Below are 24996 nucleotides of genomic sequence, written 5' to 3'. Positions count from 1 at the left end.
GCTGGTCACTCTGTGGTTCTGTGATACAAGGCATAAATCTGAAAATCAATCAAGTTTTACCTTGGGCCAATAAGCACTGGCAAAGTGCTACGCTTTTTCCCTACAAGACAGTAACTTGCACCAAAACTACGCAAATGTGGGCAGTTCTGACTGATTCCAGGGTCAGCGTCTTTCTAGAGGAGAAGTCTTCTAAAACCAGATATATTTGAGAAGGCAGCTGAAAAGGAGAAGGAATGAGAAACTGCAAATTTTTTTAGGATCCTAGAAAATCCCATGGTAGAAAACAGCTGGCAGCAAGCGTTTTTGTTAGCGGAGAGGACAGGCTCTGGCGGTAGGTGAGAACGAGAGCACGCGGTTACGTCCACGTACTCCCTGCGCAAGCGTTCCACACACGGGCACCCTTCACACCCCGGTGCTGAGCAACGTGGGGGTGAGCCAGGGAGACCGAACAGGATATACAAGGCGAGAAGGTCGTGTTCAGAACTTTTGTCACGCATCACTGTTTTAACTTTACGTGTTACTTGCAGGTGGAAGTTTCCAGCGGGAACAAGGGGACTGTGGCTCCTCGCTGGCACCGGCCACTGTGGCATGAGCTCCTGTGTCACCAGTAAAGGCACAGTTGCACGATCTTCTCTGTCCAGACATGGACCATGGACATCCTTAACTAGCGAGGCGTTGTATAACGTTTTGTGAAACAAGCTAAATGTTGTATTCTGAGAGGAATAACTAAGAGGAGTCAAAGTCAGGCTTCTTGGGAGTAAAGTTACTGAAAAGGAAAACCATAACTACCTGAGTAAGCCCAATCTTCCACTGTCACATGCTAGCAGATGGTGACCTGATTAGTTCTCAGTCTCAGGAGGCTGCTCATCTCTCTATGCTTCCAGCTCCTATTGTCAGCGTCTTGTTATTTTACTCATTCTCCATGATTTTAGCTGACTGCCACATTTTTTAGTCTTCTGAGACATTACCTAAGGATTAAAAATTGTATTTATCTTATCTAAAAAAGCAACTTTCACACTTAAGCACACTGATTTTAAATGGAAACTAAATCATTCTTTCAGATTAATAATTAGTAGGAAAATACGACCCCGCCCTTGAGCATTTGATTCCCTGCGACACAGTTGCACAGCCCACAGGAGGGAGGGCCCGGGGCGATGTACCAGGGCAGGGGGACGGGCAGACCCTGACCCGCGACGCATAGCGCCCAGTGCTGTTAGAGGGGCTCCAGGCTGCCACGCTCGGCCGGCTGCCGCTCGCTCCCCTGGCAGCGTTCACCCAGGGCCCGAGTTGTGCCTGCCACCCGTGGGGCGTGTTTCTCAGACATCCCTGGTGGCACTAGGCATCCAAGTCTTGATACCTCAATCAAGCTTTCAAAGATACAGATGCTGCTGTTGGACATCCCCACAAAGTTGTTTTCTTACTACCTGGGTAGGTTTAATCAGCAAAGCACCATCTTATATGATTGTATAGAATATGATACGTGAAACAAACAGTACTTAGGTTTCACTGTGAAGAGGTACCCCGAAGTAAACACAGATTAAAAATAGACCTTGATCACAGTGTAAAAATTAGTCTAGAACAAAGTTTAACCAGTCCAATTTACACTGAAAAGTCACCTCTCTTAGGTGTCCCTTTTCTGTGACTTTGTGTAAACTGTGCTAACAAACATATTGTAGCATTTGTAGTTTTGCACATAAATTGGTTGAAACCAAAAGCTATTATTCAACCCTTAATAAGAAAAACCTGAATCAGTATGAACAAGCAATTTTTTTTAATAACAGTGTCAGGATTAGATCTTGTGTGTGTATATATATACACACACAGATACATGCATATGCATATGTACACACACAAAGTGTGTATATGAGGTTTGTAATTAGTTGGTCAGGATTAGAGAATATCTAATGTGCTCTGACATGGGATATGGCATATCTAGAATAAAGCTAACAAATAGAAGCAAATTTGAGTCTTATTTCTAACACTATTATTTTAGAGTTATCTGTAACTTACTGTGGCAACAAAGAGCTGTTAACGCAACCAAGAAGTAATATTGCTAGCAGTGGTATATAACAGCACAGACCTGAGAAAACTGAACACCATTTTTAAAATTTTTTTTTCAAAAGGCTGATGAAATGCTCCACACCAGAAAAAAAGAAAAAGACATGGTGATTGGTGGATACCCTGTCTTGATCTAAGCAGGAAAAGAGCAGCCCTGGATACTCCTGAGTGGCTTCCCCCAGTGCTTTCTTTCATGACCAGGAGAATCTGACATTGAAGTTGCCTGCTATTTCTCTTTTCTGGGACTGAAGGAGGCATGAAGATGGTCTGCATAATTCGTTGGTTTCACACACATGGTTTTAACTTGACAGCGAGTGGCTATTTCAGAGCAGAACCTTATTTCAGTGCACTGCTTTGATAGTGCCTGTGCTTATAAAATGATGCTGTCTTTGTTGGCTGTAATTTATTTGGTGTTCCAAAAAGCAACAGAAAAAACTGCATCTAGCATAAGCCCACCTTCATTTGCGCTTCTTCATGTTGTAGAGCCCATAGACAGCGTGGACTGTACTGTTTCCAAAGCAGTCGTAGTCCTGGAGACACAGCCTTCATCCATCTTGTGTGAGGAAACGCACCACCTCCAACATCTCACCAAGTTTTCTACTCTTCTGCCAAAGGGCTCATATGTATGAGTAGCTGTTCTTTCAGTGATGGCTGAAGTCACTTTTTAAAGCCACTGCAAAACAGGAGATTGCAAATAATGTTTTAAGTCAATTGTATGTCCTTAAATACTTCAGGAAAATTCAATCATTTACCTTTATGGAGCGACAGCTTTTAAGCATGGACCGATCTGCCCCGAGTCCCTTGGAGGCGCCGGACTGCTCTCGCCTGCAGCGTTCCTTACCGTGCTTGTTCCTAAATGGTTTAAACAGGCGAAGGCAGCTGAGAGACTGCAGAGGACCTGTTCTGCAAGTTGACGATGTGCAGACTGGAGTCTTCTGATCTTGGAGGCTCAGTCCATGTCTTGGAGTCCTCTTTCTTGACGTGGGCACCAGAAGTTACACTGCGGTTACACAGTCTGCCGAGCTAACAGGTAAAAGGGACTGAGCTGGGTCCTCCTTTTCCCCCCGAACGCCGCCGCCAGCCAGTGTCCTTACTCAGCTCTTGCAGCCAAACTGCGAGCCCCACAGCCCCATGGAAGTCTGAAAACGGGGGTTTATTGAGAACCTGGTTTGAAACCCGAGTGTCCCAGATTATTCCTGCTCCCAGACTTCTTAAAAGGTCCCCTACCTTTGTGTCCAGCTCTGAGGAATTTCAGGGGAGCTACTAAAAATCAGAAGCTTGTTTATTTTTTCAAATTCAGCCAAGGCTTTTATCCTGATAACTTTCCACATCAGCTGTTCATACACGTCATCTGTGGTACAGTATTCCCTTCTATAGACTCCACATCCACACTTTATGCCCTTAATCACCTTTATTCTGGCAGGTTTTTGCAGGAGAGGGAGCAGGAGAGAAAGGAAAGATACCAACTACTTTCCATAATTTAATCAATATGTCATTTGTTTTAACAGTAGGGACAACACTATTAAGCTTTTCTTTAAATCTGGTTCAGTCAGTTTGGTTGTGTGTGAAATAACTGTATTACAACAAAAATCACATTTTTAAATAAAAAAATATATAGGTGTGAATTATCTAACTGTAGCGCTAGGTGTTTTGCCTAAACAACAAACAGAACTCTTAGCTATTTGCTGTGATTTCAAAATACATCATTTGCCTTTGATTTAATTATCAATGTAAACTGATGCATTAAAAGTAATTAGCAACAACCAGTTGCTAACTGGGTGAAAAAACACGCTTCTGATGACAGACTTTGGCCAGAACAGATGTTTACAAGAACCTTCTGTTGTACAAAAAGAAAATCATATTAAGGAAACATATTATGTAGTGATTCTCAGAACTGTGCCCACAGCACAATAAGAGGAGATTTAGATTAAAAGGGGGAGGAAAGGCAGAACACGGACCTGGAAATGTTATTTACTATTGCAGTTCTATTGAGCTCAGTGATTATTCCCATAGGTAAGCGTTCATAGGCAAGTCTTTGCATCAAATCGTATTGCATTTCTTATTTACAGCCTTCTGTAAAGTACAGGAAAGAGATTAACATGATAGTGGACCTTTCTTCAAATAATTAAATAGTGAAATTTTGTATATAGTTACAAGCAAACGCCAATGTTGTAAATTGCTCATATTCAGAAACTGAAATATGAGCTAGGTGGCATGAGCATGGGCATATTACAAAATAGAAATAAAACCATTTTAATAAAATATACTACAAAATTCCTGTTTCTCTGAATTCTAAAACTAAAATGTAACATACTCCACTCAGCAAGAATGACTCATCCCTAACCCTCTTCCACAGCATTAGGAATCAGATCACTTGATTGACCAGAGCACTAATGCACACCGTTTAGTGGTGTGCCAAGTAATAGCATGGTGTTTATTTTTTCCAATTCAGATTCACTCAATATGTGACGTATATGTTTTTCCAGATCAGGAATTTAGAAACCTTAAGACTAAAAAAATCCTTTGCTGATTTTCTTTTGATGGTCTACCAGTTGTTGGTCTCCGTGTTAGATATTTCATGTAAGTCTCGATGTAGCTTTGATATCTCCAGGAAAAAGGCTGCAAACACTTTGGTTCCTTCAATATAGCTGTGTCTATGAAGAAGGAGAGAGAGAGAGAGAGAGAGAATGAAGCCCTGTCAGGCTGCTCTGTTGTCCAAATTAGTGGCATAGTCCAGTGAAGTTTTCAGAGTCTTCAGAGGAATTTGCAGGATTGGTCACCCAAAAAAAAGAACCAAGCGCACAGAAATTCTGGACATCCTGCAGTTGGCGTTCCTCTGAAGGATTTGCTGAGGAAACTTTTTCCAGTGTTGTGTCCCCTAATTACTATTGTCTGTAGCCACAAGGGTTGAGGCTACACTGAGGGACAACAAAAAAATAATTTGAGAATTATTGCAGGATTCTCCATCTCCTCGAGCTCAGCATGACTTGGCTCAGAAGCTGCATAAAAGTTCAGGCAACACGCTGAACGGTGTCTTACCATGGCTCCTCAAAGAATGAATACAAGTGGCAAGTTTAAGCTGATTTTGATATAATTACACTAGCTTTGGTCCCTGTAACATAAATACACCTTTATATCCATTTATACTAAAAACCACTGAAATCCTTACTTAACCATTAGCCTGAGCATGTCCGGCTGGAATACATTGAAATTGGTGCAGTGACAGAAAGGTGCCCATCTACATCATCGTCTTTCAGACCGGAGACAAATTTAGTTTTCAGTGAAATGAAAATTGCCAGTGCAATGTATTTTAAGACTGAGTAAACACTTAATGAAAAATATATAGCTGTGGGCGCTAGATTGGAAATTTTGCTTTCTGCTCGGGACAGCAACAAGTTCGCCAGAGACAGTAGTTTGGGACTGTTCAGTGGAGAGCAAACCTTCCCATCTGGCAGTGCTTATGTGTGGGTACCCAGAGACTTCAGTTCTACCACTTCTCTTATAGCACAAATAGACAAATAAAAGAAACCTGCTTATCTTCTCATTCTGGGAGTGCTCCCCATCATCGGCTGCTCCGATCGGAAACATCATCACACTTTTCTGTGTGATAGTCTGAAACATTCTGGCAACAGGAATTGTTGAACCATCCCGAATAATATCTGGATCTTCTCCAAAAACTGAAATACATGGGCAGAATCAATTCATTAAATGAAATAAATGTGCTGTCTTCAGCTACCAGATATCAGCTATCTGTTCAAACATGAAGAGCTTCTGAGTAGGAATTGTTTTGAGTGCGTAGCCAGCTGATTTCATCAATCAGCTAGCTGCACTCTACAGACCTCTGGCTTTGTATCAGTACACAAAAACACTAAACGAGGTCTTCTGGCTACTCTTATTCAATACACCCCAGTTCAGCAAGAGGTGGAGGCCTCAATAATAAGATGCATACATCAATGAGATGTGACTGTAGCACTGGATCAGGACATCCCTTTTGCTCTATGGATGAGCACAATTCCCCTGCACACTTACAGACGCATTAAGGACTGAAAAGAGGAGGAACATACCTGTTTTTATTGCCCTTCTTGCTGCTTTATATAGTGGATCGTTAACATCAGCGAGCCAGGGCTTTGCACTCAAAGGCATAGACACTTTCAGTTTGTTTGGACTGTTCCTCTTGGAAAAGACACCCTCCAAGTGCTCCACCACCTGCCGGGAAAACACGTCGCACTCAGAAGCATTTGGCTTCTTGCGACTCAAGCTTACACCCACATTCCCACTTCTGCTCTCAGAAACAGATGAACGCTAGAAATGTTCAGTTTACTACTTCGTGTGTAAATTTGTGAGATGCTAAGAGGGACTTAGGTTACACAGTAGAGGCCAAAGAAAAGGTTTGCTTCTTACCTGTTGTTTCACAACCAAAAGGTCCATGTGGGGGACCTGACGGATTGAGAATTTGCCAATGACTTTTGCTGGAATGACAGTTTTAATTCCTGGTTCATGAAAAGCTCCTTCAATCCCATGAATAGAGAGAGAAGGGTAACGCCACAGGTGCAGAAGTATTTCTTCCTTCAAAAAATAACATTGAAAATAAAAGCGATGACATTGGAGCCATTCACAATTGGTATCATTAATGTGAAGAAACAAGTTTTTTCCATCCTAAAATATGTATTAGGAGACCTCTCTATATTAAAGATACTTGATTTGTAATTTAAACCCATGCTCATATCTTTCCATTTAAAAAAAAAGTCTTTTAAGTCAGTATTTGTTTATCTTCAGAAATTCTTAGATGAGAGCAGCTTTTCATGCACAACAAGAAAAGTGGAGTATTATTAAATAATATCTTGGAAGTAAATTTTTTTAGCGCTAAGTGAAAATCAGAACAACTTCTGATCTATCTATTGACCTCAACTTCTCGTGGGAGAAACCTGTGACCAGTTTAGCCAGACCCCTCCTAGATGATACTGGGGAAGAAATTCTACTAACAAGGAGTTAAATAACACAAGATTTAAGATAGTAATGTTCAGTAACCAAGTTGATCTGTTTTTCTGGAAAATATAAGAAGGAAAAGAAAAAAGTCTATTCTAAGGAAAAAAGGAGAGAGAAAGGAAATACTGTTTTTTTCTAGTAGCTTTTTATAAATTGCTCTTCATGCAGAACCCCAGGGCATGGCTCTTTTCCTTCTACTCCTGTTTTATGAGACTAGAGCTTTACGTACACATAAAATTTGGAACACTTCATCCTCATATAGGTAAAGCATCAAAACTTATATAGTATAGTCATTATACTTCTGTTTTACTGATTATTACAGTCTAGCTTAGGCTAATTCAGAAGCTTTTGCATGGAAATAAAAGCATCCATTTTAGAGCTTATACTAGTATAGTTACGTGAGCGATTAAAAAAAATAAATCACTCCTTTCCTTTCTCCCAGCTGCCACTCTTGTGCAGAAAGATCGTTCTGAGCCAGCCCTTACCTGCTGGTTTGTATTTAGGATATAATTTTTAAATGCTGGCACAGAGAGTCTTATGGCTTTGAGTGCTTTTTTGATATGCTCAGAACACATGAAAATCTGAATTAAACAAATAAAACCTACCCCCAAACACATCTGCCTAAAGCTGCCTCCCGTTTTTCAGAGCTGAATACATCTTCTTTCTTACTATGTAACCTGTATGCAGGAGTTTTAATGCTTTTTTTTATTTGACTGGTTAGGTAAGGGGGAGAGGATCTGCAGTGCAAGAGAAGGGGAGCAACACTTAGTTTTGCATTATTCCTTTTCATTGATTATACATATTTTGGATCTCTTTCCCCACATACAGTAGCTTGCATTTTCAGTAGATTAATTTTATTTATCTTTTAATGCTCTGTGCTCCTTTATTTTATTTTGAGTTTGGCATTGACTGGAAATCTCTTTCACTTTGGCTTTGTACATAAATGCTTCAAATGCGTGATTTAAATTCTTCCTGCTGACCGTTTATACAGATTTTATGTTACCTTGGTGTCATAGAGGAATTTTTTCACACCACTATTACTTTTATGTTCCTCTAGATCAAATTCAATCGATTCATACAATCTCCTCTCCTCCTCCGTCAGTGCGGCAACACTGTCATAGATTCCAGGGATCTGAATACGACCGGTGGGATCCACAAGGCTGTCTACAAATAAGATAGAGAGATTGGTACAAGTGGGCCCTATTTCTTCCACTTGGTAATCTCAACACCTCTTCTCTTCTACCTAACTCTCTACTGAAGGAGTAAGCCTAACGACTAACTACTAACAACTGTTTGCATCTGTCAAGTTGTGGCACCTGCGCTGATGTATTTTCATATTTATTAAGAAAACCATGGAGCTGCTGACTGTGTGTGGTGGGTCAACCCAGCTGCTGACATGAAAACATCATCCTACTGAGATACAAATTGTCATTAAAAAGTCAGATTTCTCTATGTGTGTATGTATTCAGATTGCTAGACCATGTCAAATGGTCTTGATTGACACATGATTGACAACAGCACCACAGACACATGCCTGAGGTCCTGGCCTTACCAGGAGCATTCCCCTCCTCAGCTTCTGCCACCACAGCTATGCTGAGATTTGGAAAGCTGGGAATCTTGCTTCAGTTAGACTTGCTTTATTCAGGCCAATTAAACATGGCACTGATCTTCATTAGGCTGATTGCTAGGCGTTGTTCCCCAGTTACTCCTGAGCAATGATGCCTGTTATTACCCAGAAGAGCTATCAGGTCCGTCATCGGCTCATAAATGATGCCTCCAAACGTTCCAGAGTGAAGGTCCTTGTCACCACATTCAACCTGTACCAAAAACACTGATTACATATAAATACTCCCTACATTATTCTTCCGTGAGTGTTTGTTTTCCACAACAGCCAGTGGCTTCAGTTTTTTAAAGGAGGCCACAAATGAACAGGAAATGATTCTGTGTTTCTATTTATAAAATGGAAAACATCACGTCAGGAACAATCTGCTTTGCTAAAGAGCAGATAGGGCTCTCCGTGTTAACCACTAGAGAGAGAAATTCAGCTGTCTTTAGCACTTAAAGGCATTTGAGAGCAAGGGTCCCTCTCCATTCCTTTCTTTGCTTCAGTAAGATTAAATACATCATAGGTGAAAACTTGCTTATTCTGTTTCTAACATCGCTGAATAAATTCTTCAAGTTCTCTATCATGTTTACTTAATGCAAAATCTTTGCAAAAACAAAGACAAGAAAGAACCTTACTTGCTTTAAATTAAGAAAATATATGCCCAACCTTAATTTGAGATTGCAACAAATAAGAATTTAAAGGTCTCTTGAATCATATGGCTTTAGAACAGTGAGGGGCATTTGGTTTATTAAATGGATTCTTTTTCCAGACACATTTTCATATGTAGGTTTGTCAAACTATTTTCCTGCAATGAACTTGTTTATTCTTCTCAAAACCTCATTACACCCAACTGTCTGGTAGCAGGCAGAGATCATTTCTGATGTTTTAATAGCATCATTTTTCTTAACCAAGACTTAGAAGAATTGTATCAAGGCTGCCAAGGCTCTTCTGGTTAAAAACAAATTTCATTCTTCTTCAGATATAAAGGCTAATGCAGGTTTATCTTTAGTTCTCTAGTTCTTTAATCTTCTCTCTGAATTCTTTTTATGCTTCATCAGGGTTTCCAGATGAGAAGTTTCTGCTCTTCATTTCACAGTAGCTCATGTTGTTGGCTAAATATACTGCAGCGCACTGTTACGTGCTTCTGCCAGTGGATACAAAAATTTTCTGTGGCTTTTAAACCCAAAGATCCAACTAAATTGAGTCCCTTTAGGTAGATACATTGCAATAAGCAGTATCTGCTACAAAAGGGCAGAGCAGCAGCAGAACTGGCTTTGGGGTGAGAGAGTCAGGGGGTGTAGGAATGGTGCTGCAAGAGAACGGAGTTGATGTACAGAGGGGGTGATGAGGAAAGACTGAGAAAGTGGCAGGAAAGTAAGGGGATAGGAAAGGGATCAAGAGGAGAGAGGTAAGTGGAGAAATGATGATTGAAGAGCAATTAATGAAAGCAGATAAGTCTAACTGAAGTGAAATGAGGAGGGAAGTCTGTGGAAGCCAAAAAGAATATGGAAGAAAGCTCTGCATTTCTAAATGTTAAGCCTGCTCCCAGCCTTTCTCAGCATGCAGGTGTGGATGTGGTTACAGGCACAGCACTGCGCTCTGGCCAGGGGCCTGGTTCAAGTCAACCCATGTCCTTTACCTCCACGAAGAAGCAGGCATTTCCCCGACTCCCATACGTAAGGGCGGGCTTCTTGTTGCTGAGCCAGAGGTTGTCCGAAATCACAATATAATTGACGTTAGACAAAAAGCACTGGTTTTCTTCAAGTAACTTTTCTAGCCCCAAGGACCCTGCTTCTTCCATGCCTTCAATTACAAACTTGAAGTTTACTGGCATAGCCTAAATGAACATTATAGAAGTCTGGGTAAGGAACAAGCATTTTCAAAAAAAAAAAATAAAAAATCTTTAAAATCAGAAGCAGACTGGCTTGCAGTGCATGTTGTGTTAGGAAAAGAAGGACATAGGATATATAGCTTGCATCAATAGAAAGGACAATGGTAAATAGACACATACAGTTTCTCAGAAAAACTTGGTTTTCCTCATGTTTTTATCTACTTTACATTTTTGGAAGAGAGTGGTATCTTTTATCCTTTTTTGCATTTTCAGAGAACTTGCTAGACTGTCTCATTAAACTGGCTTTCTCTCAGTGCTATTAAATATTCTAATTGCTTTGGAAAGTCTCACTGTGTAAGAACAGTTGCATTTTCACAGAAAATTTCCTGCCTCTCATTTTCACTGTTGGTGCCCATGCGGGACCCACTGGCAGAGGTCCACCGCTGCGGTTTTCCCAACATGTTCTCCGTTGCCAGAGTTAGTCACACAGCAGTAAAAATGCTGCTGGTGATTCTACTATAATTGTCCTTTTAGCATTTATGAATGCATTTGCCTGCGAGTTCATAAGGATGTATTTCCAAGGGTAATTAAGAGAACTTTTATTATGGAACAACGCGAGTTAGAAATGCTGACACGTCCCATAGGAGAAATAAATTTGAGCTTAGTTTCCTATTCCAATTCATTTTCTCATTACAGCTTTTAAGATGTTTTATCTTCTGATTCAATGCTCAGATTAAATGCAGGAGCAAATGTGTAGAATTAAATGAACTTGTGTTATGGATGGGTTCACCAATCGTTCATCGAACAACCACAAAAAATTTAGAAAAACTGTTCATGAATATTGTTTGATGGTCTGTGCTGTTTTCTAGGGAGAGGCTTCAAATGACAAATTTTTTTGCTTGCTTGTTAAAATGCCAGAATAGCTTTTAGTTTTGAGAAACTGATGCAGAAAGACAGCCCCATACCCATATCCACTTACAATGGCTAATCTGTAGGCAAATAACCTGTGGGTTTGCTAGCACTTCAGAGACACTGAGGGCAATTCAGTACTATTGACGCAAGAAAACCATCAGTTTTCCAGAAGGTTGCAAAAAGACTTTACAAGTCAAGACTTACACTCAACTTGTGCCATAATGGCATAAAAGAGGCACAAAACTTTCTCAACAATCTAACAAAATGTGTCATGCAAATTCACCTTAAAGAGTGCTCGCTAACCAAATTATAAGCTTAGATTATACGTTGGTTTAGCTTTGCACTGGGGATAGAACTTGCCAAAAATTATTGAATACGCAGACTGATTTGAAGAGAACTATGTTGGTCATTGTAATAATTTAGGCAAAAGTTTAGTTCTTAGAGACATGTCATGCTATCAGTGACTATATTTTTACTTGGCTAATGCACCCATTAAAAGGATTTGCTTTGATAAATCTAATACATCCTTGAAAGAACAGCCCATTAATTATGAGCATTTTTTGATATTTATTCTGTTTGTGCATACACATACATTGAAGGAAACTTGTAGGTAGACAAAACCAAAAATTAGCAGAATGTAACAGCAGAGATGAGTCTTCACAACCAATCTGTCATGTATGTTATTTTATCTTTTCAAAAGTCCTCAAAGAATAGGCTATCAAAGCTGTTTAATGTCTGTAACACATTGAGTGCTTGCCCCAGTGTGTTTTCCTCTGTGGGGCAATGACAGCAATACCATATTTACATAGCATACAGACTGTTCAATATAGAAGTGCCCAAGGACAGATTATTACTGGACTGGGACTAGAGCCCTGGATATAGCATTAGAAACAAGCTGATATTTCAAAATGCAGGTAGTCTGTTGGGACAGAGACATATCATCTAACTCATAGAAAGGTAAATGCTTCATCTCCAGAGAGATGATATTATAACAACAACAGTTCCTCATTGATACCTACTAATTTTAAAGCTCTAAATGTTTCCACTGCATTTATCCAGGCTAAGACAGGTCCTTTATTATCTGTTGCTCCACGCCCATAGAGATTTCCTTAAAAAGAAGAAAGTTTTTAAGCAATCTTTGAAACTTCTCTCGTCACTTCAGTGCAATTAGCAAATTCCTGTTGCCACAAAAGCTGTAGTGGTGTGTCCAGTTAAGTGTCAAAAGAATCAAAAATTCATTTACTTCTTTTAAATGAGGTGGTGGGTGTTTTCCAGTGGACTGGTATGCTTTTTTCCCCCCCTTTTATATACATCATATTTTGGTTTCTGCTACTTGCTAATTTCTGAGCTTCACTTTTTTTCTTAGGAGCTGTTTGGTCACTCCAGTCATGCCTGGAGAGTTTGTACAATATGCAGCTTCTGTAGATGTCAGCCAGCCCAGGGTACAAGCAGCAAAATACCACAGATAAATACCACAGTAGTAGTACGAAGCTACAAGTCTAAGTACAAAACATTTTTTGAAGTGTTCAACAGTACAGTTATATACAGGGGCAGATTTCAGTTTCATGTACAATGATCTGTGGCAGTCCCCACTGGAGGCAGAAGAGTTATCCCAGTTAGGCTGTTTGAAACCAGTCCCAACAGATGGGAGAGGGAGGCTTAGTGGTTATAGCACAAGCCTGGGAATCAGGATTTCTTGGGGTCTTAGTCATGTGCTGACCCTCCACCCATCATTTTTGTTCCTTCAGTGAATGGAGCTTTTCACGCTTGGCTGGCTGTAGTGGAAGGATGATTACATTAAGGGGGCCTCTCATGCTTCCACCACCAATACTGCTTAGCTCCAACGTGGCAGGTGGAGGTACTAAAAGATTATGAAGCAAGAATGGAAAGTGCAAGGGAGGATAATGGTGGATCTAACAACCCAGCAAGAATTTTAAAACAGAAATGGATTCTTTATTGAATACTCTGTAAAGCAACATTAACCTTATGTGGTTCTTCCACACCAAGTATCATGCAATCATTGATGGCTCTCATAGTCACAGCATGGTCATCAAGACTCAAAGCTGCTGGATTTATCCCAAAAATATCTATGGGAAAAGTCCTCATGCTTTGGTTAAATATACAGGGAGTCTCCTTCCACTCAGAATCTCAGAGTCCTGTATTCAAATAACAATCTAAAACTTACAACCAGGTACACACCGTTGATTTCGGTCAGTGTGTAAGGCTCAGTTTTCCAGCCATCTTCCTTTTTGGCAGGCTGCACATCTACATGACCATAGAAACATACAGTGGGGTTTTGTGGATCCCTCCCCAGTTCCCCGAGAATCACAGGAGGCAGTGGAAGGTCCTGGCCATCAGGCAACTGCAGAGAAATGTTAAAAAAAGAAACGAAAAAAAAACCACCTTTTAAAACTTGCAAGTGTTATATATAAAAAAACCCTGGAATTCTCAGCATTGAGAATATATATACTCTCTATATATACTTCTACATACTCAGTTGGCTCTGATTTGATCAGGTCCACAAATCTGACTTTGAATCCAGCTCTAACCTGCCCAGAGAAATTAAGATTTTTCTCCCCACCTGTTCAAGTTCTGCAGGGACTTTCTGGAGCTCTTTAACATTTTACTGTCATAAACGCCCTCGTTACTAAACTGTTCCTTCTCAGCACTGGAAGAGACAAAGATGACTGTTCTGGAGTGACAAAAACGTCTGTTATGACACTGAAATAGTCAAAAGCCACACAAACTAATTTGGCATTTGATTTTGCCACAGACAGATCGCAGGAGGCCTGTAACTTCTCATACAGAAACAAAATAAAGTTTTGCTGGCAGGAGTCAGCAGCAGTTATTTCAGACTGTTTTCAAAATGGGTTCAGGCTCTAAACTGACCCTGTAGCTTACCGCTGCACAGAACAGATATCCACATTGGCCAAGAGAGGCTGGGTGTCTCACAGAAGAGAGATTTAAGAAGTGAAGGAGTGTGTGAACTCCCTTGTGTTCAACAGTAATACCAGTCTGTATTGGCCTGTTGCAACCCAAAAGCATAGCTGCTTGCACAGCAGTTGAAGGAAAAACCCATTTTGTGAAATAATGTTTTGGCCTTAGGCAGAAAAAAAAATATCTCTGGCCTCTGCTCCAACAACAGGTAATCCATTCCCCACTGTTATCGACACAGACTGTTCCTATGTATTTTGGCAATCATAACTGCATGCCAAGTACAGGTTTTAACTTTAAATGCATTCGTTACAACTCTTAAATGACATAACCTGAAATATTGAAGTACTGCTATTCTGCAAGGTCCTTGTGCTAAGACTCTTGCTCCTCCCCAGCAGCCTCAGAGAAAGGAAAAGGGAATCATTACCAGTGAACTTTAGATTTTTGTTCTGAAAGGAATTCAAACAGCCTAGGGCAGGAATGGACCCCAGCTACAGTAAGGTAAGTAAACTAGAGACAGATTTCTCAGAGACGAATTCTTGTCTGTTTCTTTCCAACAGTCATTAAGAAAATGGCTTGGAGCATTTGTCAGAAGCTCCCAAAACTAAAGGCGGTGCTCCATCTAGCTAGCCCTCTCTATCTGGTGACACTTCCCTTGTAAAAGCTACCTCCCTCATATAGAGACTTTGGTGACCAACTGATGCATTAACTATCATGCTTCATTACTCAGAACAACATAAAAATGAGCCCTGGTAAAAAACCTCAGGCCTTTATTTTTGCAAAATGCTTTCCTCCAGTTAAAAGGACAAACTGTCCCTGCCATGCAGAGAACATCTGTTTGTGTGTGGATTGTCTGTGTGATCTCCCAAGTCTGTTGGCAGACTGTCTGGGGAGGGGCTAGATTTGGCAAGTATTATGTGGCTACAGGACTATTGATAAATTGTTATCTAGCTACCAAAAACATCAGTAAGTCATAACATACATATGCGTATATATAGCGCTGAATGTAGTAGGTAGACCACGAGGTGTGTGCGCAAATACAATGTTTTAAACACAAGAATGAGAGAGGCACCTGATGTGACCCCAGGTTTACTAAATTAACAGTGGCTCCCAGCGCTGCAAGTCTGTCTGCTGCCAATGTCATCATTCGTATCACTTCTTTCCTCAGATCGGGTTGAACAGAATCGCTTTCCACAGCCACCCATTCCTTCAGACCCTGCACAGGAAGGAGGGAACTGCGGTTAAATCACCCGGGATGCTGAGGCGTTTGGCCACTGAACACAAGAAGCATCACACTGGAAGACTGTTTCATTTCTACTCCATCACAGCAATGCCATGGTTGCTTTTTTTTCTTCTTAACAGGTAAAGATTTGCCAGTTCTCCCATGTGGGTTCATTTTGGCTCAGCAGAGCCCCTCTCTGCAGACACTCGAAGGATGCCCGCAGGCACCTGGTCTGGAGAGGTCCATGTAAATCCTTCTTCCAGCCTGAGGGTCCCCAGCACAGACTGTCCCCTCGCAGCCTTCCTTTGTGAAGCCCACATGGCACACCTGATGCCAGACCTGGAACCCTGCTCGTTACCTTATCGGCAAACGCTCATCTGACACGCAGAGCGCAGGACTCCGGGACACCAGTTCTGTGCTCCCGTTGTTTCACTGAAACATAGTTCTTACCTTAATGAAATCACTTTGATGTACGTCAATGTACTGGAAGATCTCCAGCTCCAACACCGACGAGGAGGATGAGGACATTCCTGCCTTGAAGAGTCATGCAAGGCTGAGATGGATGCTCTCTGAAAGTTAAGGATACAGTTCAAGATGTTAGAGACATCCTGCAATATGCACTTTTTGGTGCTAGAAAGCATGGACAGCTGCAAAGTGGTGAGCCTATTTAAGTCTCATCTAAGTCCTTCAAGCCAGGAGCAAGTGTACCTGAATTTTATCACATAAAACCTTCAGTCAACTCATTTGTTTCTGAAAGAAAAAAGTGAATCAATGACCAAAGAATAAACAGCTTTACAATTTCTGCTTTGTAAGTACATTGGGGGAAGTGTTTTCTAAAGAAACATCTGCTGCATCTGTTTTCAATGCACAAACCTCAAATTGTATGTTCGGGGAAGACAACCCCAGGAGAAGACTTGCAAACACCACCACACACCAATGGCCCAGGGGACTCTTTCTTGTTTTCTTCTTTTCCAGAAGCAAGGAGCAGAACGGATTCACTGACACACGTTGTGTATTTCATATGAATAAGGGAGAACAATCCTGACACTGGAGAGTATTAGACAGCAAATAGCTGTTGTGGTTGAATAAGAACAGTGTCAATACTGAAACACTTGATAAGTGCTGAAGTCATTTAGTACTTGCAAACCTCCCTGCCATATTGTTTTTTGACAAAGTGAGTGAAGACTTAAAAGCTATTAGATTTTACAAGTGTTTGTCTTCCCGCAGTTTTCCCTTTCTGTTTCCTTGGAGTTCCTGCTGTAGTTTCTTGAATCAATGTTAGCGGAGTAATACTCGAATGACCTGACTGAGCTAAACTCAGAATAGCTGCTGTATCAGGCTGTGCAATGGGATGGACTCCAAGGTCAGAGTTCAACACTGATTCTAAAAATATTCTATACTGGTAAAAAAATGTGCAGTTGCAGGTCCGTCTATAATTCCTTAACTTTGATGCATTGCTAAGGTGATAAGCTATGGTAATATTAATAATTTCAATTATGTTTCTCTGACCGAGAAGAAAGATTGGAAACTCAAGCGTGATGAACAAGAGAAGGGAAACATTGTTCATGTCAGCTGGAGATCCCAACTGTATGAAGAATGGGCCCCATTTTCCAACCTTTCCTTGCCAGCAAGGTTGCATCCACATTGCCTGTGACACAGGTCGCTCTCTGAAGTAAAGCTTTGAGAAGGCCTGTGACACTAGATGTAATCCCCAGTGTCCAGTTCCTGACATCTGTTGACACTGGAAACACTGGTATTGAAAGAGACCAAATGCCAATTTTGCAGCAGGACAGCGAAGCTGCAAAGCACTGCTATGGAGGTGACATGTTAAACGAGACAAGAAAATCCAAATTTGGGTGGGCTTTTTAGCATGGAGAGATTAAATTTTGGCATATTATTTAAATGTAAGATTATTATTTAAATGCTAATGCTTGCTGGGAGAAAAACCCTTAAGTGATGATCAAAGTACCATTTTCTTCTCACGTTGTTTTCTCCATAAAAAGGTAAACCCTGCCTCCAAGAGGTGGATCTAATCAACCATCCCCTTCAAATATTCCCATCACCAGTCACAGCAGCAGCGATTTGGCCTAAATGAAAAAGGATTATTACAGGAATTTTTGAAGCGTGAAAAAAAAATCAGGACATTTTAGAAGAGACAAAGCAGCTTCTGGGATTTAGCAACAAAGATGTAGTGGAGAATGAGGTTTTGGGGTATGGTAGCTTAGGTTATAGTCGTCTTTGGATAGAGCTTCAGCAGCTGAGGCTTAACAACAGGAGTTCTGCAACAAGCACCCAAAACTTCAAATCCCCAATCTGGCTATTTCTCCCAGCCTTGGACTGCGTAAGTGGCTGCAAATGTTTGGCAACTGAAGTCCATTTTAGAGAGGGCAACAGCCCACAGGAGTGTGATCACAGATGTGGTCAGGAGGACTTCCCAGGCTGCACAGAGCAGACAAGACCAGGAGTGGCAGTAACAGAGGCTGGGGTGGTGGCAGCTGTTCCTCAGTAAACAGAGTCCCAACGAAGACAAGATGCTGGCACTTGCTGGGACAGTGCCCAAGTAGATACAGGAGGGCATCTGAGCTGAGACACTGTAGGTCACACCCAAAAGGAGCCCATGGTACAGGGACATGATCTGTATGAGGTAAAAGCCAAGCATGGAGGCCATTTGTGTTGTTCACTTCTCTTTTTGCTGCTGTGTGCTTTTGGGGGACCAGGCAATGGATCTGCTTCCATGATGTTGCTCGGTCTCACTTTAGCCAGCAGCGGGTCCCAGGAGAGCACAGTTCACCTTCATGCTGGTCCTTATGACAGACATAGTGCCTGCCACCTCCAAGCTGGGTCTCGCACAGGGGAGCTGGTTCCTGCCTGGGCTGAGGAGAGGGCAAGAGCCTCGACAGGTAAATTTGTGAGTGCAAAAAAGTGCAAGGCACTGCACCCTCAGAAGAGGGTGATAGGAACAGGCATGGTACACCGTGGTCATTCATCCAAAGGTGGGATAAATCGTAGTCTCGCCATGGGCATCGCCAACAGACAGGTCAAGAGATCCCAGCATGTGAGGGCTTTAATCAGATGTTCATCTAGAGAGATTTTAGGCCTCTTACCTTCATTTACCATGAAGCCTGCTCAATGCCTCAGTTTCACACGTATTTCACTCATTCTTTCTACCTTGTAATCCCAAATCTCAATTTGGAAAATATTTTCAGAGGCTACTGGATAGGCCCTCATTTAGCCTTACCACAGAAAAACAGACAGGTTTCTCTGGGTTCAGTTACTTATAAAAAATACCTTTTGAGTATGAAACACTTGAACAAGGAGGATCATAACACCAGTCAGAACATGACTGCTAGAGTAACCAAGCTCATGCAACGGATAAGTATCAGTGTCTCCATCGTATATGATTTTCCCTCTTTCCATTCAAATATTCAGTTTTGCTGAATTCCATGCATTTTCACTCTAAAAAGAATGAGTATATATATAGCTGGCACCTTGCGGTGAGTTGAAGAAACACATCTCAATATTAAATGAAGGTCAGAACCACAAAAGGGCTGCTTATGCAGGGGATGTGTGCTGTGGTGATGACGTCTTCATCTTTTTATCCGCGCGACATGCAAATGACCTGGACAGATGCAGAGAAGAGACATATGTCTTCAAGTCACATTTCATTAGCTTTTAACTGTTTAAGAAAATGAAACGAGAAAACTGAAATGCTGTGGAGGAAAAAAGGCAAACATTCAAACAAGCAAAACATCCTAGGAATATTTGAAATAATTCTGTGATATTTTCAAAATGGACACAGACTTCAACAAAATCTTATACAATATCACAAAAATAGTTGCTTTCATAAATAAAAATAAGCACGAACAGTGGCAAGGTTGGGACAATGAACGCTAGGAGATACTTACACAGTCCTCCAGAGTAGCAGAGTGCACCAAATACCAATGATTCAAACAAGAAATTAGGTAGCAAGTATGTTGTGCTGTACTTGAGGGAGGGAGGGCAGCAGCAGATGGAACGTCATGTTAATGCACTACTGATACAAAGAATGCTGCTAGAAAGCATTTGGATCACAACTGGTAAAGCTTGTGTGGAAAAGGGAGTTGGTTCAATAAAACAGTAGAAGGATTTTCAGGCAAGGCTAAAATAGCTCAGTGTTATGAAGACGGGGGAAAAATGATTTGAAAGGATGATAAAGCTGGGGGGGGAAATTATCAGAGGCTTCAGTGTTCAACTTCAAGTGTCTTTTCTTTGATCCAATTTTAAAGAGTAGTTGCTGCTTTATAGAAAAAATTAGTACGACTGTTTTTAGAAATAACGCATGACAGTCACGCAGTTTCTCTTCCTTCATTCCTTTGCAGTAAGAACATTTTGTGTCTCACTTCCTCCCATCTTGTTAAGTACTGTTAAAAGAAAACTTAGCGTTCTTAGGGGGTGATTTAACAAGAAATCCAAGTTGACTCTTTAACTAGGGTAACTGATAAAATATCAACTAAACTTACACACCTACGAGAAGCACCTCCTGAACATGCTTCGCTGCCCTCCTCACTGCTCCTGAAGCGCGTGCCTCACATGCTTTCCTCCCTGCGATGCAGCGTTTGTGGGGTGTGTGTGGCAGGGTGCCAATGAAAACAGAATATTTTGCAACCAACCCAGAGAAAAACAAAGTCAGAAGTTTCGTAGTTTGCAAATAATATAAAGAACATTTGACATGAAAGGAGACAAAGGTGCATATGGCAGTAGGTGCTAATTTACCAAATCAGCATTGGGCTCCATTGAAAGGAACATACTGTACCCTCTAAGCAATCACCATCAGGGAAGCTAACTGAGATAATGGGGTTATTATCTAACTTGGTTTAACAACATTTACTGTTAAGTGGCTTACCTTTGGTGGAAGCAGGCAATCAAGCCTCAGCTGCCTCTCCAGATGACTAGGTGAGACCCTTGGAGGAGGAAGAGGAGGAAGAGGAGGAATCCTTCACATGACAGTTCTTGTGCACAGCCCTGACCACGTTCAGCCACTGCGCTGTAGCGACCAGGAGCTGCAGAGGTCCAGACACCTGCAGGGGGATGAACGCCCGCTCACAGAGCCTGACTGTATTTGAAGGTGATTAAGAAATGGCATCAAATCCAATAAACTGTGTAACAGCAATGAAAAGGTTTGGTGGAAAGTGTAGATAAGATCTGGCACCTGTTGGCAGGTGACCCCTGCAACAGCCAGTGCTGTTTCCAGCAGTCAGCTCTTACCAAGTGTCACGATACGAGCTGCCTTAAGGAGAACAGCAATGACTAGCCCTGCCCTTGTTCAAGCCGACCCCTTAGAGAAAAAAGTGACAGCCTGTTTATGAGTTCTGCTTTGCTATAATACAGCTGATATCGAAAAAGAAAGTCCTTACCTCTTTCTGCTCTTGTTTTGCAGCTGCCTTTCTGGCCGGTGATGAGAGCTCGAACTGGAAAGATCTCCTCTTCCACCTGCAGAACAGGGGGATTTTATCTCAGTTCACTGACACGTTCTGCAGTTGTGATGGGTTACTGTCAAGTGAAAGATTAACTATTGGTTTAGATGCTTAAGTCTGCTTCTCTATCACAAAATAACCCAGGCAGGATATCCAAATCACTACCACATCAAGCCATGAGAAATTTTCCCATCTCTTTTTCCTCCTTCTTTTCTCTCTGGAAGTCCCAGATCCTAGCACAAATCCCAGTGTCAGAAAGCACTTCAGTATTGCTGAGAAGTGTTGCTGCTTTACAATTGTACTTTAGAGGACTTAGAGAAAAGAGGTAGCTTGTTTGTTGCTTTGGTTTGAAAACTGGAAAAGAAAATGGATTTCTGTTAAAGAGAAGAATTTGTCCCAGGAAGTAGTGTTTCACCCTGTGCCCACTGAGGAGAAGTAATTCACTATTTACCTAAGAAAATTTTCTGATCTTGACTGCTCATTGGTTTGCAATCAGGTAAACACTGGTATGAAAAGATCCTTCCTGGAAAGACAGGTGCGCTGTCTTTTGCCCCTTTTCATAGCAAAAAGTTAATAGGGAAGAGCTAAGCGAGGTACAGCGAAGTACCAAACTACATACACTGGTATGTGAGGCCGAGCTACTAGTCTGGTTCATAACACCCTTAAAACGTGACGAGCACGGAAAGGAAAATTAGAGTATACATGAAGAATATATTCTGACTTGCTAGGATGGCATTGGACATCCACACCTAAGTGCGTTGTGCTCGCTTAGATGTGGGTAGCCTCACTGTCGTCTTGCTGTCAGTTCTGCCGTACCAGAGAGCCTCTGACCTTGTAGCAAATTTTAGGTTCTTGTGTTCGCATCAAGTTTCTATCCTTATGGTCCTCTGTCCGTTTTGAAAGAACTGCTGTTCACACAATCAGATTCAGTACCAAGCACCAGTCTTCAAAGAGGTCAAGGTTCTGTCTCAGAGCCTTACAAAGATCTTCTCTTGAGTAGTTGTTCTTAATTTCATATATAAAAACTCATTTTCAAATGAAATGCAAAAGTTGTGGGGAAATTAAATGTTTATCTGCATTTCTTTAAAATAATTATATTTCTACATGAATCCTGCCTTCCTTTGTCGTAACTTTAAGTGTTTTACACTGGAGTTACTCCTGAATTACAACAGTACAAGTGAGATTAGAAATAGGTCTACTAAATTTAGTCATTCAACTATTTGCTTATTTATCACTTTATACTACTGAGAGACTACACTATTGTGGAAAAAAGAGTAATGATTACTTTGTCATTTATTATTTAATTGCTAATTGCTCCTTATTTTATAACCTATAACTTGGAACAAGGTTTAGAGTCAACAGTGTAAGAGAATTATTTTTTATGGTCATTATTCCATTTATGGAGTATCATAAACATTACCAACATTGTTTAGAAGTGTTTTTAATTGCAGGCAGCTTTATCTCCTTAATAAAAACGCTACTCTTTGATGGCAACTTATTAACTACAAGAAATTAAAGAACCAATTTGAACAGTTTGGCTGAGTGCTGACATGGACAACTCCTCTTTGGAATACAGTAAGTGTTTAAGCAGGAGAAATAGATTAATTACAGGAAAATAGAAGCATAACTAAAACAATGAAGACAAAAACATCAATGCCTTTTTTTTATCTTGTCCTTTGAACATGCAAACTATCCAGGGCAAAGATAGTCTCCTACTTTGTGTTTCTATTACTACATCGGGGCAGCAGCCTCAGTTGGTTACAAAGTGATGGTACAAACAAAGAGTAACAATTTCACTGGCACTTTAGCAGAATTAGCATGCCTCTATTGTTACCCAAATTATAAAGGTATCCTGAATAATTATAATACTGAGTGAACAAATATGTAAATACGGTGTTAGGACCAATATTTCATTGACAGAATTGATATCACGGTTTTCAACGCTACCTGTCTCTCTACAAGCAACTAGCTCTATCTCAAGCTGGCTATTTTTCATTCCTTGAAGGTGTATCGCAGGAAAATGGGAATGATATTGAGATGTCGTAATCAGTGGTACCTGGTTATTATTGCAGCTTACTGTCATTTCTCAATACACTGCCTTCACATAGCTTAAGCCAGCAGTCTCCTACAAGTCGAAGTGTAGAATGGAGAGATCCCTTCACACAATTCCCAGTTTCTCTCCCCTACAAGGATTTCTACTTCTGCTCCGTGTGCAGCAGCAGCAAGCCCTTCCCCCTCCCCACTCCTTCCCACTTCACATGCAGTCTGAACAGTGTTTCCTAGCCATCTTCTTTCCAGATAACCATAACCGATGCCAAAAGCTGGGACCACCAGTTAAGCAATATTTCCCACTGCAAGAGCTTGTCAGAGTGGAGTGAGATTGCACCAGCAGAGAGGTGAAGACCCCCAGGACCCTGAATTAGTAGTTGTTACCTGAACGTCGATAATCACACCTGGGTATGTCAGTGGAAGGAGATTAGTTCAGAAAAGTCCCCCTTACCCAGGCAGGAGATCGCACGGTGTTTCACAAGCGCTGATGGCTGCAGACTGCCCTCTGTACGGAGCGACGATACGCAGCACCTTCCAGGAGCAGGGCCACAAAGACTCGAAGGACTCCGTAAAGAAAAAGCAGCAACATGCAGCCTTCTCGGCGCTTAGTGGCTAATTCAGCAGGCTCTCTGTGCACAGATCTCCAATCAGGTAGGCTGGAAGTGACACACCCTGGAGACGAACAAACAAGTTCTTCTTGTCCAGCGCCTTTTCCAGTACACTGCACGCTGAGACAGAAGACTGTCCTATTTTCCCCAAGAGCAAGATTGTAAATCCATGTTGCTTAATGATTGAGCAAAAGTTTTTTTCAGATATTAATCACACTGAAGGGATGGCAAGAAGTTATTCCCATCTTGATATCCTTCAGATGACTTTGCTCAGCCAAACTACAGCAGCATTCCCTTCAGTGTGATTAATGCTCTCTGTGCAGGTGAGGTATTTATGCAGCGGATAGCTCGCAGTCATTCCCAAACAAACATCAGAGACTGGCTTTATGAGTTCACAGGGTGAAGCTGATACCAACCATGCAGTACTTTGCTTTCTCAGCTCTTCACTCTGCCTCCTCCTGACTTGCTGTGAGGGCCAGGGAGTGGCAGAGGCAGGCTACAAGTCGCTGAGGTGGTGGCCTGCGTGGTGTCCCTCGAGGCACACGTCTGGAGTACCACAAAGTTAACTCCGCATGATACTTCACTGGCTTCTGTGTCTCGGCTGGGTGTCCCAGGAGCAGCAGCCTCTGAAGAAAGGCCCAGGAATATTCGTCCATCGCAGCCCTCCTGTCGCTGAAGTATTTGCGAGAAGGCCAAAGCAAGGAGAGAGGTTCTTCTCTTGACAAATATAAGTCGCTCTCAAATAGCTTAAAATAAAGGAACCTGCTGTTAATACATGTGTGAATATATACATATATGAATATATATACATGTGTATAAACTATATATATGCACACGCACAATACTGTTGCATCTCATGGCAGATGTTACTCCTGCAAGGTCTTTGGGATTGTGACCTCCTTAAGCAGGAGTGCAAGACACTTCGTAGCACATCTTTTCTGCTGAAGTGCCACTGATTGTATCAAGGGTAAAGCACATGCCTCAAGACCCCAGAGCAGATGCTCATTAAGCTGAGGCTCTGCACCCTTCACATGCTATGCCAGTCATGCCATCAGCGGGCAGCTGCGTGAGAGATGCAATTGCATCTCAACAAAAACAGAGGCAGGTAATTACAAGACTGGTGCCTTTGGTTACAAGACTATTTCATATCTGAACATCTTACTAAAAGCCTGCAGGTAGGTGCTGAGCCTGCCAACAGCTGAAGTGGATCTGTGACCAGTGGATCAGGCTCTTCAGCTGAGATGCTATAAACTTAATTCCAACTTCTGTGGAAAACAGTTGTCTACTCACTCCACAAGGGTTTAGACAAAATACTTTCCCTACAGACAAGTATTTTT

The 24996-nt window shown here is 41.5% G+C and overlaps 1 protein-coding gene across 3 annotated transcripts; it reads right to left on the bottom strand.

The window, feature by feature from the left end:
• Window positions 1-3525: 3525 nt before the first annotated feature.
• Window positions 3526-23572, bottom strand: CNDP1 (carnosine dipeptidase 1). 3 transcript variants are annotated; one of them, XM_075416572.1, is made up of 14 exons: window positions 23503-23572; window positions 20943-21018; window positions 20432-20606; window positions 16000-16118; window positions 15400-15543; window positions 13593-13755; window positions 12413-12501; window positions 10290-10487; window positions 8777-8861; window positions 8048-8208; window positions 6460-6624; window positions 6123-6264; window positions 5588-5735; window positions 3526-4712 (listed from the first exon to the last, which is right to left on the bottom strand). In XM_075416572.1, the coding sequence occupies exons 4-14, from the start codon at window positions 16075-16077 to the stop codon at window positions 4604-4606; spliced, it is 1482 nt and encodes a 493-aa protein (XP_075272687.1). In that variant the 5' UTR covers window positions 16078-16118; window positions 20432-20606; window positions 20943-21018; window positions 23503-23572; the 3' UTR covers window positions 3526-4603. The 3 variants fall into 3 exon arrangements, with proteins under 3 accessions (XP_075272687.1, XP_075272686.1, XP_075272685.1); XM_075416571.1 differs by lacking the exon at window positions 3526-4712 and adding an exon at window positions 19038-19168 and having other exon boundaries at window positions 4764-5735; XM_075416570.1 differs by lacking the exon at window positions 3526-4712 and having other exon boundaries at window positions 4764-5735.
• Window positions 23573-24996: the final 1424 nt, after the last annotated feature.

This window comes from Opisthocomus hoazin, chromosome 3 (assembly GCF_030867145.1).
Source record: "Opisthocomus hoazin isolate bOpiHoa1 chromosome 3, bOpiHoa1.hap1, whole genome shotgun sequence".
NCBI lineage: Eukaryota > Metazoa > Chordata > Aves > Opisthocomiformes > Opisthocomidae > Opisthocomus > Opisthocomus hoazin.
This window is presented reverse-complemented; position numbering and strand designations above follow the sequence as displayed.

Bases quoted from the DNA above. Each gene is read 5' to 3' on its own strand.
- CNDP1 (XM_075416571.1), bottom strand. From the start codon at position 16,077: ATGTCCTCATCCTCCTCGTCGGTGTTGGAGCTGGAGATCTTCCAGTAC. The intron at 10,488-12,412 runs GTAGGTATCAAT...ATGTTCATTTAG, and splicing joins CATTTAGAGCTTTAAAATTA to GCTATGCCAGTAAACTTCAA. The intron at 8,862-10,289 runs GTAAAGGACATG...TTTTTGGTACAG, and splicing joins ATGCCTGCTTCTTCGTGGAG to GTTGAATGTGGTGACAAGGA.